A 17,184-nucleotide genomic window follows, 5' to 3' on the forward strand; every position below is an offset into this window, starting at 1 on the left:
TAGTTCAAAAAACCTGAAGTGAATGAATATGAATAACTGGTAAAATAATTCTTTTATCTGGGAAAGAATTTTTTTTCAGTAGATGCACACCTGAACGCATAGGGAAAACCGAAGTCTTCTAACTCCATTGGTGACTACGAAATATATTTTGTGTTTTCACAAATACAGTTAGTTTGTTTGCACATATCGGGCTTTAATAAATCTGAGAGCACATTGACCTGCAAGTGCATAAATAATCTGTTCAGCCATCTTTGTTATTATGATGTTAGTTATGATAATTCATTAGCTGCCTGTTCATGTTACACCTTAATGCCTTTTTGCAAAGATATTTGGTGCATTATTATAAGAAGTAGAGGCTATTCACACTCTGTAACAATGAGCAGACTCTGCGGTAGGGTGATATATGGGTGTTTAAAGTCAGAATGTTATGTCCACTATGGATGGCTTAGGCATGTACGAATAGTGGAAAAAAAGGAATGATGCTGTTAAAAGGAAACCATGTACATATATTATGACACTTGGATTCTGTAGAGAAAAAGAATTATTTGCAGTATATTGTTACTTATTATTTATCATATTTCTAATTTAAACAATTTTCCCTAATTGTTACTCCAACTTCACATAGCTGTATTTGATTGATGCCATTTCAGATATACCCATGTAAACCCAATTAGTTCTCAGTTATTTAGCATAAACCTGTGAGTTAAATTGATGTTGCATACTTGTTGGTTCTTAAATAGTAAGCTACTATTATCTGTGTGGTGGCACACATGAAAATAAGAGGAGAGTCTGGCCCACAGTACTAGCAGATCTGTAAAACCCACCTTATTTTGATTTGTTAACATTTTTCTTAGAACAAACTGAGAAAATGCTACTGAGACATCCAAATGTCGTCAAAACAAATTTATAAAATATACTGTTTTAACAGGTAACACCTGCACAAATATATTGTAAAACAAAAGAAAACATACAATTTTAGCATTAAATATTCTATCTATTAATTTGAAGGGATCTTGGTTTTGTCAGCAAAAGCTTTGATTTCTCCAAGTTTTAGATTTTTAAATTCAACTAAGAGTTGCTTTCATGTGTATGTATATTTCCTTTAACAATTTTATATGCACCTTTCCTTTCCTTCTCTTCCTCCTCCTCCTCCTCCTCTTCCTTTTGTGTGGAGAGCACTGCTAGGACACAGATGCTGAGCTGTGGAAGGTGTTTTTCTGGTGATGGCATCTGGCTTCTTGGCAGACTCCACAGGCAGTAGCTGCCTTCGAGTTGCCCCTGGGTTTGTCACATGGTTAAGCTGCTGATGAGTTACTTAGGCTGTCTTGTGTTTCTGGATGTTGTTTTCTGTTAACCTACCTCTCACTCTAAGGATCTGCATAAAAATCATCTTAAAACAAAGAGAAAAACAACCATGTGCTTTTTTTAAAAAAAGATACATACATAAGCCAATAACCCCATTTCTTACTTTGGTGCTATAGTAGAGATCTCAACTGCTGTGTTAGTCACTGAATGTATTTGGTGCAAAAGACGTGCCAATACAAAAAATTATATAAAAAAATGGGAGGGAATAAGCACAATTAACGTAACTTTAGAAACAGTTCTTGCACTTAGATTAAGATGTGTGTGAAATTTTTGAGTAGGATATTTATACTTCTGCACTGCTTTTTGAAAAGGTTACCTTGCCTGAACCACTGAAGGCTATACCAGTGACACTGGGCTCAGGTCACCACTTGATAAGTATGGAAATAAAGGTTATCTGTGACATCCAAAACATGAGTTTGAACAGGAATCCATTCTTCCTCCAAACAGAAGAAAAACTTTTTCAAACAGAGACTCCGTTTCCTTTAATCTGTTTGACGTCAAGCTTATTTTAAGCACCTCTACACCAATAATAAAAAATAAGCAGTCCCACTGACGGTGGAATTTTTTGTTTTGGGTAGCTTTTCAGATATGTGCACTGGAAATAGTAAAGATGTTGCTGGTTTTAGTGACCTTGTAAAAACCTTTTGTGATCAGATGGTTCTAAGTGTTATTATTGCATGTTATATACTCGGAAGGAAAATTCTGGAATTATAGCTTTGCAACACTACGTACTAAATATACTATGAAAAAAAAATAACTGCATTACCTCTTGTAGTGCAGGATTTCAACAGCACTTGCAGTCACTCCTTAGAGTTTTTCATCTTTAGAAACCAAATTACTCATTGTCTAAATAGCTGAACTTTCATCTCTATAAATAAGATATTTCAGCTTTGCACAATTCGTTTAAAATGCTGACAAATAAGGATTCACACTTGATTCTCAGTAGTTTTATTGTTCAGTTTCATTTACTGTAGCAAATGTATTTGTTGAAGATGTACCATAGGACTTGCATTTTTAGTAATGGAAGACTTTTGAATTAATCAGAGTCCATAAAATTTAGCATTTGTTTAAGAGCAAAAAAAAAATAATTTCTAGCACCTTTGGAGAAATAATATACAAATACAGCAAAAGGAGAATGTCTTTTTATTTTGGTCATAAATCTTTTAGTAAAACAAAATAAGGGCAAATGTTTCTAGAACAGATTTCTTCTTTCTCCTTGGATCAAGCCACCTTCTACTGAATTTTTTTGTGGGGCATCTTCCAGGTACATCCATTGCTAGGCCAGCCCTCGTTACCTGCACTTTGATTGTCTGCTACGCTGACTATTGTAACCACTCTCTTTCTTATGTCCGTAGTTCACATATGGCTTTGCTATAGTTTCTTCAGAATTCTGCTGCAAAGAGTAGCATCTGAACTATATCCCCACTGCTGTGTCCAAATTCTCCCTCGCCAACACAGTCAGTTGAAATGTCTCTAGCCCTTGCCTTTTTGTTCTCATATATACAAGTGCAACTGCTCTCTCCATTTCCTCCCTGGGCTCATACATCTGAAGAAACTGCCTCTCTCCTATGCAGCAGTTGATCACTTTCTCTTTATTGAAAGATTTTCTCTAAACAAACTTTTTGCATAAGGCCTCTCATTGACAAGCCACTGGTAAGAAGGTTGTGATTATCATAATTCTGTGTTAGTCAGTAAAACAGCCTGTCACAAGGTTAACAAGTTGTTGTCAGTGCAAATCTCCCATAACTGCATTGATTTAAGGCCCATTCTATTTTCCTCAACATGTATTACTTCTGTAACATTCAATTCTCAAAATTCTTCACCTTTATTCATTCGTTCAGACACAGATGCTGTAGCCTAAGAGGTAAGTATCAGTATTCCTGCTGTAAAAAAAAAGGAAACATCTGATGCATAGAAAGCTTTGCTCTGTGCTCATTTACTGTGCTCAGTGTTGTCCGGTAGGGCATGTGTCTAGGAATGTCACAGGCCTACGTGCAAGGGAAAAGTCATACAGGGAAGGGACCAGAGCTAATGTAAGAGTTTTGATTATTGAAAGCTACTTGAAAAAAATAGTTGAAGAACTATTGAAAAAATATTGAAACCTGTGAGAGGGATGTATAAGCCTAAGGCCTTTGTCTCTGGCAAGGCATGAATGAACACTGGCAGCGAAGGCAGTTATCCTTCTGTATCACGAAAATACCTCGCAAAGGCATTGTTAAACTTAGGTGGCATTAAGAAAGGTTTTAACATTTGGATCTGTCAAGATGCTCTATTATTAATTCTTTTTTTTTTTTTGACAAATTTTAGATCATGTATGATACATTTCATAGAAAGAGTGAAATGGAAATAATTCATCAAATGCCATAGGCAATTTCTGAAGCAGAAAATGCCATCACCACCACCCCTGGATTATTATTTTTGTTAGTGATTCAGTTCTTCTTGGATGGTAGCTCTAAGCTATAGCAAAGGCTTAGTATGAATTCTGGGGCTTCCAGGTAAAAAAATCAGTATGTACTTGTGCTGTGCTGTGCACATGCTGACTACAGTGATTTCCCACTTGCCTGTAATTTCTTTTTAGGTAGATGAACATCATTCAGACTCATACTGACCTCCAACTTTCATAAATTCCCCTCAGATTTTTAGTTGATTACAGCTAGAATAGAGTTTCAGTAGCAACTGCTTAAGTCCATAAGCCTGAAAGTTCATAGGTGACTAAATGTGAGACTTCACTTGCCATTGCCTTACGTGACACTTGCAGCATTTCAAAATCCCACTCTTCAGTGTCAGATCATGACATTAGAAGAAACGTTGTTCTGAGAATTGTAAAACTGCATCCTTCCTCACATACCTTAAGTGAGCTGATTTTTAAAATTGTTAACTATTCAGGAGCACTTGGTAACTCAAAATCAGCACTACTTATATTTAGTTGCTGGGAACTGGATTGTAAGAATCTAACTTAGTGACCTTTTACAAAAATAAAAGCCAGGCTACACATTTTTAAGTCTTCTCAAAACAATCATGAATACTTGATGGTTTTGAATATCTAATTTGTAATCAAGACCTTTCTGCATCAGTGGTTGGCATAAGGGTGGTGAAATGCTCTTCTCTTTATGTGCTGGGCATACATTGAAAATAATATGTGTTTCAATATTTGAGGTAGGTTAATTTTTTTAGTCACTATTCAATAATCGGTAGGTTAGAATTTCAATTGAAAAAATTCCATTGAAACTTTTGCTTTTGAGCATTAAAAGCTGACAATCAACATTCATTCAATGTTTGGGTTTTCTTCCCCTTAATCTTGCAAATGAAATCTTCACAACCTGACCATCTCAATGTGAGATCCTAAATTGCCATTTTGAGCCACAACAGTGGTATTTGCAAAAACATCCATTTTATCCCTGCAAAGGTGGCGTGCACATATTTTTCCAGACTGACCAGATCCCCATACAAACTGACATTTAAAAGAAGTTATACAGCCTCCCAGTCCGCATGGCAGTGTTGCTAGCACTAGTGCCAATTGTTGCAAGATTTGTACTCGTTTGTGGAACAGCTTTGTTTTAACCAAACCAGAAAGCTAATTACTGTTACTTATTTTTACATTTGCTTTTATGGTGTAAAACAGATTTATAGAAATGCCAGGCTAAAGGCAGTACTATGACCTTGGAGTCACCCAGTGTTGAATTATACACACAGACGTATATAAAAGACGAAATTTCTTTTGTTCTCTGTCTCCCTTGAGAAACATTTCTTCCTCATGCTACTTGCAGTACAGTCAATACAGCCCTCAACACACTGGGAGGGGAGTGGTGTACAGTTCTAATTTTATTCTGCTTTTTAATATTTGCGTTTCCAAAACCAAACAGTTTCCTAGATAGTCACTGTAACAGCCCGCTTTTCTTGTTGCTGTCTCTGTGACCCTTAACGTGCTGCCGACGTTTCAGTTGCCAGTCCTGTTGGGACTCTGGTACCAGGTCACCGACGAGCCCTCCTCTGACCAATGTCACCTGACTCTCTCTTCACGTCAATCTTGAGATATCTAGTCAAGATACAGCTACACCATGGGCTGAGCTTTTAGAGATGATAAACACACCTTTGCTTACTTAGAACACCATGGCTAGCTAGGCTACAAGCTCCATTTGCCGTGCATGCCCAGTGTTGATGCCCAGGTGCTGGCAGCAGGGGGCTGTGGGGCGGTGGCTGTGAGGAGAAGGGTCAGCCGGTTCCAGCCAGTTCCCGCCATTCCGGCCGGTTCCTCAGGGCCGGTGCCCCACCACAGGGCACTGCCCAGCCCGACAGCCGGGCTGGTGGCACCTCAGGGAAAACGCACTCCAGAAAGGGCACAACGCCGCACAGACGGCCAGGAGTGAGGGACAAAGTGCGAGGAAGAGCCCTGCCGGCAGTCAGGCCAGAAGGGGAGGAGGTGCAGGAGTCAGCAATGAAGGAGTGAAGCTGAGCCTTGGAAAATGGCAGGGATGGGGGATTTTAGTTTTTGTCTGTGTTTCTCACCATCCAACTCTATTTTAATTGGCAATTAATTAAATGAATTTTCCCCAAGCCAAGTCTGTTTTGCCTGTGATGGTAACTGGTAAGTGATTTCCCTGTCTTTATCTCAACCCATGAGCTTTTCCATCTTATTTTCTCTCCTGTCGTGTTGAGGAGGGGGAGGCAGAGAGTGGCCGGCTGGGCGACTGGCAGCCAGCCCGGGTCAACCCACCACACTCTGCTGCTTGCAGTCATTGACTATCAGCTTTTATCCTCTTAGAAAGACTGAATATTGTAGAAAGAATAACTCATACCCCACCTTTTTTGCCCTGATAGCTTACCTGAGAAGGGAGAAGGAAATTATTCTGAACTTCAGTTGATAAACTTGAGTTTGTTTTTACATAGAATTCCTTTCCCGCTCTTGAAAGTGCAATGTACACTAAATTAAGTACTGCAGTTTTAGTCTACCTGTAGAAAAATCGAAGTCTTCTCCCTCAGATGGTTGAAGTAGATGTTAAATAAGTTCCTAATTAAAAAAAAAAAAAAAGTATTTTACTAGAAAAAGTACAGAACACTGAGAAAGCCCTGATAATCTTTGGGTTTTATCTTTACATTGTATTCAAGTTTATTGTATCATCTCTTTCATAGTACAGTGCCTGATTGTTTCTGAGCTGAGAATGTGCAGGCTTTCAGAAGTTTGTGAAATATGCTTCTTTCATACAAGCAGAGCATCCTATTAAGCAAAGATAGATTGACCTGAAGAGTATGCTAAAAGGGATAAGATCTCAGTGCTAGGGGAAGAAAAACCCCACTTACAATTGTATGCAATGCTTCATTTTCATTCTCCAGGACATCACCAAAAGCCGAGAAATTTTTTTTAGTTTCAATTTTTCTAATTTTCTAGTGCAGGAAAAAATAGTTCCTTAGCCAAAATATTTAAACACCATTGATTTCAAAATATTAATCTGTAATGCTTCTGTCACCTCTGTGTGGTATTGAAAAGGGGTGACAGGAAGCAAACAAACAAAGAAGAGTTTTCATTTGTCACCTAGGGTTCTGACTCTGCCCCTCCTTCACACGTTTGTCTAGCCACTGAGTCACTGAGCTTACAGTATTGTGTAACTTTCATTTCTGTGGAGGCTTGTTATATTGGAAAAAGTGTTCCAAAGAAAGCAACGATTATGACATAAGCACATCTGGCTCTTGCAAATTATTCTTTATTAAGCTTTCATTTAATTACATGTGCTGAAAGGTCTGCTTTTGATTACTGTAATTTTTTTTATTTGTCCATCTGAATGATAGTAATGTTGGAAATTACATACAAACCACCTGGCTTTTTTCTCACTAATAAGGCAAAGTTTATATAGATTTATGTGTAGGAGAGGGATTAGGATCTTCCCTGTTTATGGTAGAAGAATTATTGCTGATGTTAATTCAAGGTGAGGGTTTAAATTTGATCACTGGAAGGAAATTAAACCTATTTATTTTTTTCCGTAAACACTTTAGATTGGTAGGAATAGTTTATTTTAATATGCAAGTCTTTTATTATGTTTCAGTTAAACTTCTTGAAAAGTTCCATGAGGATGTTTTTGTATTTTCATCACTATTTACAGGAATTTTTAAGGCCTATGTTCCTTATTAGCATTTATAGAAGTTATAAGAGTCACTGTACACCAAGATGGAGACACACTCTGTTGCCTATTTTAACTTTCATTGCTGTTTAGAGAAGATGCAGCATTGCCTTTTGGTAGCAAACGATTCCTATGGCAGCCACCAGTAGAGCTTCTGGGATTGGTGGATAATTTCTAGGTTAAGAACGGAAAGATCTGAAGTGTTATTTCTGACAGGAGTTTATACCTCCTTTTCATAAACAGCTTTATAATTTTTCCAATTTTGTTTTCAATATTCAGGCACAGTATAACCTTTTGCTCATTACCATGACCATCATTAGTAAGACGGGAAAAAAAAATCAGCTAAAGGTCAAATTAAGAAAAAAGATATTGGTGTGTGGGAGTTTTCCAGTCCTTTTTTTTTTTCTTTTTGAAAATAACAAGAAGGGAAAAGCCACAAACAAGAAAGTGCTGAAAAAAATCTTTAAATCCTTTAAGAGAAGAAACAGCAGACCAAAAAAATTATGTGCGTTTACAGCTTCTTTTTTTAGGAATTTTGCAGGAATATATTGTATATCTTCTTGTCTTCCAGCAACTGTATGCAGCTCAGCTGGCAAGCATGCAAGTTTCTCCTGGAGCCAAAATGCCATCTACTCCACAGCCACCAAATACGACAGGGGCACTCTCACCCACTGGAATGAAAAATGAGAAGAGAGGGACCAGCCCGGTAACTCAAGTTAAGGTATTTTTCAGTAAAGAAAAAAGTTGGTGTCTGAAAAGGGCAGTGAAATTAAATGGCCTATTTAATTATTTTACAGTTGGAAGTTGAACTGCATGGAAGTTCTTCAATATTCAAATAAAATGTTCAGTTTTAGTGCTGTATTATCAGTATAGAGAAGGGAAAAGAAAGCATTCACTTTTTGCTTCCAGAAATACCAGGCGTCTCTCTTCCTACAACAGGCAGCACAACAGATTCATCAGTAAAAAGTGATATTTTCAAGATTTGAGTTTGTAATCTAGTAATGTGCATAAATAGTGTCCATTTAATGAATTGTTTCACATTGAACTTTTGAATATCTTCAAATACAGTGCTAGCTTATATTGTTAGGGCAAGAGAGAGATTATAGATCTTCTAATTATTTTACAATGTCTAGCTGTACTTATTCTACAATTTTGGAAAAAGCCTCACATAAAAATAAGATGTAAGTCAGGACTCGGGGACACACACACACACACACATGACGACCCATTGTGTCACTGCAGATTGATTTGACTTTTGCTGATTTCACACAGCTGCTGACAACCAGGCTGCTCCTTGTTGGTTTTGCGCCATTGCTGAATGCTTGTGCCTGCTTATTCTCACTTGCTTGGAACCAGGCAGCTACAACATGGCATTTGCCAGCAGCTTGAAATGAACATCCTGCACCCTTTGAAATCTGCGGTGCAGCTAGTACCTTTGGGTGGAACTGGCTGGCTTTTATTGCTGTGTTCTCCTGTAGTTGGTCTGGATTTCATAAGACCAAATATGCTCAGAAATAATTTACTTCAAATTGTAAAAAAACACCAACATTCAGATGTTTTACCAATCTGAATGATACCACTATAAACGCAGAACTATTAAAAGAGATCTAAAGAAGGCATAGAGTGACTTTGTCGGGAGAGAGAGAGAATGCGTGTTTTTGCTAGCTGCTAACACCTTACAGGCATGCAGTCTTTAGCCTCAAATCAGCTTGGGAAGATTTTACTCACTTGAGGTGAGGGTTTCTTCTTTTTTTATTTTTTGACATGAGAATAAAATATCATTTGTTTTTTCATTATCATCAATCATCGTGGTAAAGCGTGGGTGAGTAGGTATTTCTGCCTGGGCTGATAAATTTCCATGACACTTTTTTGCTAGGCTGAGAGTACTAATAAATAAAAAGTATTCCATTATGGCCAGATCTAACATTTATTTAGCGAAGCTTTCACTTAACTGTAGATGTGTATAAGTCTAATATTTTACGTCTTGTAATCCAATGCCAGGCTTGAGAGCAGTCAGTGAAAATTACCCCATATGCAGAGTTTGTTATGGTCAATACAGAAGCGACCAAAAGCAAAGCCCAACTGTTTCGGCAAAGTTGCCATAGTATAGTGATACCTAACACCGGTGATTTATAATATTGAGAATATACTACTGACTACTTTAATGTGAAAAAGTAATTTCATAAGTGAGTGAGCCAAATGGATCTACACCAAACCAAACCTTTACTATATGAGTAAAATTTTCCCTGGTTAAATTCAAGCACATATCTCCTTGAACCAAGGCCAATACCATTGCAGCTTTGTGGCCAGCTCAGTCCTATTACAGAATTGACCACATGCAAATTCTTGGGGGTTATTTAACTTGAATGGACTGGAATATTGGTTAATAAAAAAGAAGCCTTTCTTATTTTTATTAAGCACACTATTGCATTGAAAATATTAAGGATAAACTAGAGGTGCTTCATGTGGACAAATATCAATGGCTAATGAAGAAATTAATTATTAGTATAAAAGCAGTATGTATAGGCTGTCTTTGTGAATTGTTACATTTATAAGACACAACAGTTTTGATGGTCATGCATTGCTTAACAAATCCTCTATATTTTCTCTGGTTTTAAACAGTAGTTTGTATAAACTACATGCATTATTTATAGAACTAATGGAATTCTTTTACAGGAGTCAAATCTTTCAAAAAGTAATGATAGGGGTTTTTTTAAGTCAGTGACCAGAATGTTTTCCAGCTTTTCGGTTGCCTCGTAGAAATGCGAATGCTGTCTATGAAGTACAAAGAAACAGATTCTGACAGCGTTTGGAGTTTTTTTTTCACGTGATGGTATCAGTACTAAGCAGAAAATTATTTAGAAATTGAACATGGTAGTGTAGATTCACGCTCACAGTACCTAGTCTGCAAAGTTCATAGTCTGACAGGGGCTCTGAACTCTCACAGAAATTTATTGAAGCCACTTTGTGTCTGTGCAAGGAAACAGCTTGCAGGGTAACATGGCCACAAAACACAAGAACAGACTATGTCCCTTATACCTTTGTGTTTCTGCTTTCACTTGTACTCTGAACAGGTGTGGACATTTGCAAGGTCAGGAAGAATAAAAATGTCATGCAGTTTTATGGAAACAGTTTAAAACTGGAGATATGATGGCATTATAAATACCTGTTTGTTATGTTTTCCTGTTTAATGCATTGTGTATGATCAGATGTTCTTTGCTAAATCGCCGCTTGACAGTAAGGAGAATGGAAAAGATGAGATAATGTAGTGTATTGTTGTATTCTGACATATATTTCTAAACTTTGAAGTGATCAGTGCAGTGTTTTAAAATATGGACAATATTCTCTTATATCCAGCATAATTCTGCTTTGGGCATATTTTAAATGAGAGATCTGTCTTACTAGGCTCTTTAATTACAGAAAATCACTGTTTCACAATGTTCCAAATGCTCTGTCTTGCTTAACATATTAAGCAAAAGGAACAAGCTCAAAGAATGGGAAGGTTACATTGTTAATATCTATCCTGATCAAATAAATTAATTGCTTGAATGAGTCTTCTTCCAAAAGTTGAGATGTTTCTTAGGTGCACTTAGTCTCCTGTAGCACTGAAACAAGATATACATTAGAGAGAATTTCTTCCATAATGGCATATGAAAAGTATAAGAAGATATAGAAGTGCTGATACTAGATTTACATATCCTTAAAAATTTTCCTTGTCTTTATGCAAATAAGCATACAGATACAGTAAAAGTTGAATGCAGCAGAAATAACTACAGAACACAGAAATAATTACAGAAGTATCAAACAACAAGCAGAATAGCACTTATGTGAAAAAAATTCTTGATTTTACATAAATCTGTCAAAAATACATGATGCATTTTAATAATAAAATATTGTAAAATATGCAAAATTAAATAGTAGAAAATAAAATATTTTTTGTAATGTATATAGTACACATTCATTACCATAGTAAGTCAAAGAATTTGAATTCGGTGAAATTCTTATCTTCTATTATGGGGGAACAGCATAGGTTATTTTACTAAACAAAACAAGCACTCCAAATAAGATGCATGGAATGTATAAGTTAGCAGCAGTATTAAATGTGGGCCAAAGAACTGTCAGGGTTTCCAAATGATTCTTTCATAGAAGTGCTTCTGATTCCTTAGTTTCTAATACATTTAAAAATAAGCTACATAACTTATTTTTATAGTGCCAGGAACTTTTCAAGTACAACCAATGCAAAAGCATTTCTGAGCTGCTGGAAATTTTAAATAATTCTTTGTAAATGCCCTAGGTTAATTTAGATCTCTGAAAACACATTAGGAAATTAAGCTGTAATGTGAGCTAATTCAAATTTTAATTTGGCAAAAAGAACGATCCAGCCACATAGTTAATGTAAATAGAAGCATAACACAGAGAAATTAATGAGGTTTCCTTTCGTTGAATCTTAAAGGAGGCAGATAATTAGCTGCTTTTGTTATTATTGCTGGAGAATGTGGTATTGTCTTCGAGGTGTAAAGTAACTGCTGCTTGCAAAATGATGCATTCGTTTGTCTTTTCCTAATAATTATTTACATGAAACTCTTCTAGGATGAAGCAGCCCAGCCACTGAATCTTTCAGCTCGGCCCAAAACAGCTGAACCTGTCAAATCCCCAACATCTCCAACACAGAACCTCTTCCCACCTAGTAAAAGCAGTCCAGTGACAGTGACAAACAAGAGTGGCATCCCCAGCCCGCTCGGTGGATCTCTGGGAAGAGGATCCTCTTTAGGTAACTAATCTGTCCTGGGGAAAGGAGAAAACTGGCAAGTTTTCTACATGAAATCTCAGCTTGAGTACACTTACTTCTGAATTAAGTAGAAATTTGGGCCTACGTTTCTGTTTAAAATGGGAATAAAATATCGCAGGAAATATTTTCAAAGAACTCTTGAGTGCCAAGGTTTTCAAGAGTAACCAAAATGATGCAGCAGTGATATGCATCTACAAGAAATACAGCAAATAAATATATAATGTAAGAAATATACATACATACAAATGTACACACATAAGTAAATGGAGATGCATATATAAAAGGTGTAAAAGAGGTTTGTATGAATATCTTCCCCAAAGACATCAATTGGCTGTATACATGCACAGTTAACTTTTGAATTTTGACCTCTGGGTTAAACAAACAAACAAACAAAAGGTTTGCATGCACATAGAGCCTGAGTAGATACTGTACATCCACACATAATGGCTCATGTGATTAGTTACATGCAATGCAAGATTGTAGCATACCTTATAAAATAAACAGTTTTCAAGCTCTTTGTTGAACCAAGGTCAGGGAACATTCAGTATCTCCATGGTTGACAGTGAACCAGAAGCCAGGCAAGAAGGTAACTCCAAGTGCAGTTTTCAGCTGTTTAGCCCAAATATACTGTTAGTTTTACCCAGAACAGCATTCTGAAAGAAATATAATCCTCTGCATTCTGGGTATTAAGTTCATTTTAGAGAGACCATATGCTGAATATATTCTTTTTTTTTTTTTTAAGCGAAGACAGAAAGGCTTTGGTCCAGCCAGTTTTTTTATTATTTGTTCATTTTATTATTTGTTCATATTTTTATTATTTGTTCGCCCATCTGTCAAGATTTTGTTAATTCATATGGTTGCAAATAGGGAATTTTTGACCTGTGACTAAGATTCTTTAATTAAGAAATAAAGCCTATTAAGTGATGAAAAAAAATTGATCTGAAAACTATATATGAAGAGTACCTTAACCAGTGAAGAAACAGAATCAAGAGCTGCAAAATGTAGATGATCAGCCCTAAAGTTCAAATAGTAAATTTTAACAGTAACTAAATACTACAGACCACTTATTCACAATCTGTAGCTCAAGTGTACTTGCAAAATATATAGAAACACTTATGAATAATGAACAGATATGTTAAATACATACATTAAGTATATAAAAATTATGATTTGTTCTATTCCCAAAACACTTGGGAACATCATGATCTCTGAAAGATACTTTCTGCAGCTAGCTAGATATTCTACCTGTCAATTTATTTCCAGCTATCACTGCACTATCTAACATCAGAAAGTGGCATATCAGTTTGAAGTCATAGACCATTCCAGAGAAATGGCTAAAGAAGCAGAAATAGCAGAAGTAGAAATGGCTAGAGAAATGGCTAGAGAATGGCATAAAAACTTATGATTTTAAAACAATCTTTATGCCATAAAAACAGTCCTTAAGTATAAAAGAAGCCAGGGAAACATTGTCAAAAGTCAGCAAGCAATGTAGGAGCTTTTGCTTCATTTTTATGATAAATTTAGGTGATTGGGAGTCTGGGTCTCATTAAAAATCATGCAAATATGGTTCCCAGCTTACTTAGGCTCCAGAATGGAACTCAGTTGCTGAATTAGTTCAGAGCATTGGAAATTTCACCGAGCAAGAAAAATGGTTATTCTCTAATATGTTATTTTTATTTTGGAGAGGGGTGCTTCATTCAGACAGAAAACATCACAATTCCATTTAAAACATCACAGTTTGCATCTCTTCTTGTCTAAATCACAGTATTAAATCAACTATTTGGTTCCCAGGATAAAGCATGAGAAACCCTTAATCTCAACCTTTTTTATATTAAAAGAATTCAAGGTCCTTCAAGGTTGAATTTTCTATATTTTACTCAGTTGAACATCAATGAAGTCCAAAGAATATGAAAATTATCTTTGAAGGAGGATTCCAAGTTTTAGCTTGTTTGGTTTTGGTTTTGTTGTGTTTTTATGACAGACTGTTAGAAAGTACACAAATCTAATGAATTCAGAGCTTTTATAAAAGACATTTGCTTTTCAGGCAGATGCACAGGTCCTGCACAAATTTGATTGCTCAAAATTTCCTAGCTAGAATGTAGATGCACAAATCTATCCATGGACTGTATACAAGATACTTCCATGTAGGAACAGGTGGATCAAGTTAAAGCTTCATCACAGCAACATAAAACAACTAGTCATCAAATAATTGCTGTCTTTTGGTCTCAAATGAGAAACTGTATCTGGGGTACTCATCTTTAGCTTTAGCATGCATTTTAAGATGTGACAGGAACATTTTGTGTGAGTTTACTGCATGTTTAAAAGTTTCTCTTCCTGTCCAGAGTGATAGAAAGAAAACCATTTTTTCTCTGATGATTTAGAGCTTTATACTCATGTTAAGGTGATAACAAACTCTGTCCCCCAAAAGTAACTGTGGGTACTCTTTCTAAAAATGTACATAGAATTTCATGGCCAAGTGAACAGGATTTCTTTCTCCTTCTTTGTTCATTTTATTAATTGTTATTAATACTTCAAAGGCTTCCCACTTAAGCTTCAGAATATTGTTATCATAAACATATTTAACTTTGAGCTTTGAGTCCATGAGTATGCTTAGATACCTCCATATCAGACTATACCAAGACTTCAATGGTTGTATTTATAACAGCAAAAGAAGTGCACAGGCTTATCAATCACTTCTGGAGATCAATTCAGCCTTCAAACAGACAATTGCCACTCCTCCTCCTCCTCCTTTTGCAGATGTTAGTTGGGTGCAGCTCTAACAGTATGAGAGCTGAGTGCTTACCCCGGATTCTAATTTGGATAATTACCTAAATAAAATGTGTTCTCTGTTTATAGATATCCTTTCCAGTCTTAATTCACCTGCCCTATTTGGGGACCAGGACACAGTAATGAAAGCCATTCAGGAGGCTCGAAAAATGAGAGAGCAGATCCAAAGGGAGCAGCAGCAGCAACAGCAGCCGCATGGTGTTGATGGAAAATTGCCCTCCATGAATAACATGGGTCTAAACAACTGCAGGAATGAAAAGGTAATGTCGCCCACTGCCACACAGTCTGTCACTCATTCTTCTTTTCCCCACAAATAGCTTCTTATTTTTATATAAAATTTCTTTTTAGAGCTTTTAGCCATCTCTGATTTCATGTTAAATACACCTTGTCACTTCACAGTGCTGTGCTACAATCTTCTCTGTGTTCTCATGACAGCATTCAAAAAACAGTCCTGTGCACTCATGATTAAGCTGTAAGCATGCATATAACAATGCGGAAAATGAATTGGTTGAAGCTACCGTTGCTTGTGGTCACTAGATTTTGAATTGTGCTTTTGAGAATGATTGGATTGATAATTATAGCAAAAAGGCCAGTTATGTACTAGCATGGTCGAGTATTACAATGCTATTGAATTTATCTGAGCGTGCTTGAATCTGTGACTCAGATGCAATGGAGTATTTAGGCTCAAAACAGTGCTTTTGGCTCTTAGTTTCAACGGGAAATTAGAGATCAAAGTTCTTTGTTGAATGTTGGCCATAGTTTCCAAACACTGAAATGAAATGAGGCACTACAATAAAATGGTAAATGAGAGAAAGTGGTGAGAGAACATGACCAGCATTGGACTGAACTGGACATCATTCAGTTTACAAAATAGCAAGCTGGGAACCATATCTGAAAGGTGAGGAATGGTTTCTATCACAACACACTTTAAGGACTGCTCAAAGGACAAAGAAGTCTCATGGAAAATTCTTTGTATCTGTGTTGTCTTGCTCTGTGGCCTTTCCAAGGTCTACAAGATCTGCTCCAGGACCAGGTCTCTGTGTGTCTAACAGAGCCAGTGAACACTGAATCAGGTAATTGGCTGAGCTACCAGGCAGCCTTTTTGATGACGAATGCTTCTCTGTTAGCTTCCCTAGAGGTGGCTTGTGCTGCAAAAAATACAGCACACAAGTTATTTTTCACCACTGACACAAAATCAGTTATATACCACAATACTTATTCCAGTTAACTAGAAAGGGAAAAAAATCCCAGTAATGACTATGGCATTGGCAAATAGGAGCAGTTATGATGCAATTTAGTAATGAATGAAAACTGACACATTCATTAGCCTATAAGGCAACTAGTCTTTCAGACTATTTGCTGAAAAAAAAAAATAAATTGAAAGCCAGGTAGCTTTCAATGCCTATAATTCATTAATGAAAATTCTGTGAAGTATCTGTATATTAGAGGGTAGGTTCTTTGTATCTTGGAGGAGAGAGGCAAGATTACATTATACTCCAAAGACTAACAGGAGTTTTTAGTCCTGGTTGAGTATAAGAGTCAGCAGAATATTAACTATATCTTAAACCGTAAATTTTTTGATACCATGATCTTTTCTCAAGCCACAAGGGAATATTTGGTAAGTGGATTGTAGCAGGGCACAGAAAAGCAATGAAATGTTGTAAACAGACCCATGAAAGATTGATACATGCCAATCTACATTTTATATTTTTGCTTGATAGGTTCTTTACAGTACTCAAAACAGGAGAAAGGCTCAGTGTCTATTAAAAAGATTCGTTAAACTGTTGCCACACAGGATTAACAATACTTTTACAAGTCAAATTCAGAGGCTAATAAATATTTATTTCTGCTAGTGTTAGTTTAAATGTCAGCATTGACAAACTCATTTAATATAGATTGATACTATGAAAAAAATACAGAAATTAATAACTGATCAAGGAGGCCATATTCAGACAGTGCTTTAGTTGTGAAGTCTGTGTTTAACTAAGAGGTAGGGTACTAAAGCCCAAGTTATAAAAATAAAATAAATATCACACCTATGATCAATATTAAGAGTTTATAAAATTATGCTTATTTTAAAATGTATTTTATGAGTTTCAGTGACTTGGCATTTAAAAATATCTAATACAC

General features: G+C 36.3%; 1 protein-coding gene across 1 annotated transcript in view; it reads left to right on the forward strand.

Annotated features, from left to right (window-relative positions):
* Positions 1-15,314, forward strand: part of SOX6 (SRY (sex determining region Y)-box 6) — a gene marked incomplete at its 3' end in the record, with an annotated part of 172,104 nt that extends 156,790 nt beyond the window's left edge. The window contains exons 8-10 of the mRNA XM_009709434.1: positions 8,050-8,199; positions 12,069-12,249; positions 15,124-15,314. Of these exons, the coding sequence (XP_009707736.1) occupies positions 8,050-8,199; positions 12,069-12,249; positions 15,124-15,314 (522 nt within the window). The remainder of the gene's footprint in view (positions 1-8,049; positions 8,200-12,068; positions 12,250-15,123) is intronic.
* Between the last annotated feature and the right edge of the window lie 1,870 nt (positions 15,315-17,184).

The sequence above is a fragment of the Cariama cristata genome, unplaced genomic scaffold, assembly GCF_000690535.1.
Source record: "Cariama cristata isolate BGI_N322 unplaced genomic scaffold, ASM69053v1 scaffold8221, whole genome shotgun sequence".
Taxonomy (NCBI): domain Eukaryota; kingdom Metazoa; phylum Chordata; class Aves; order Cariamiformes; family Cariamidae; genus Cariama; species Cariama cristata.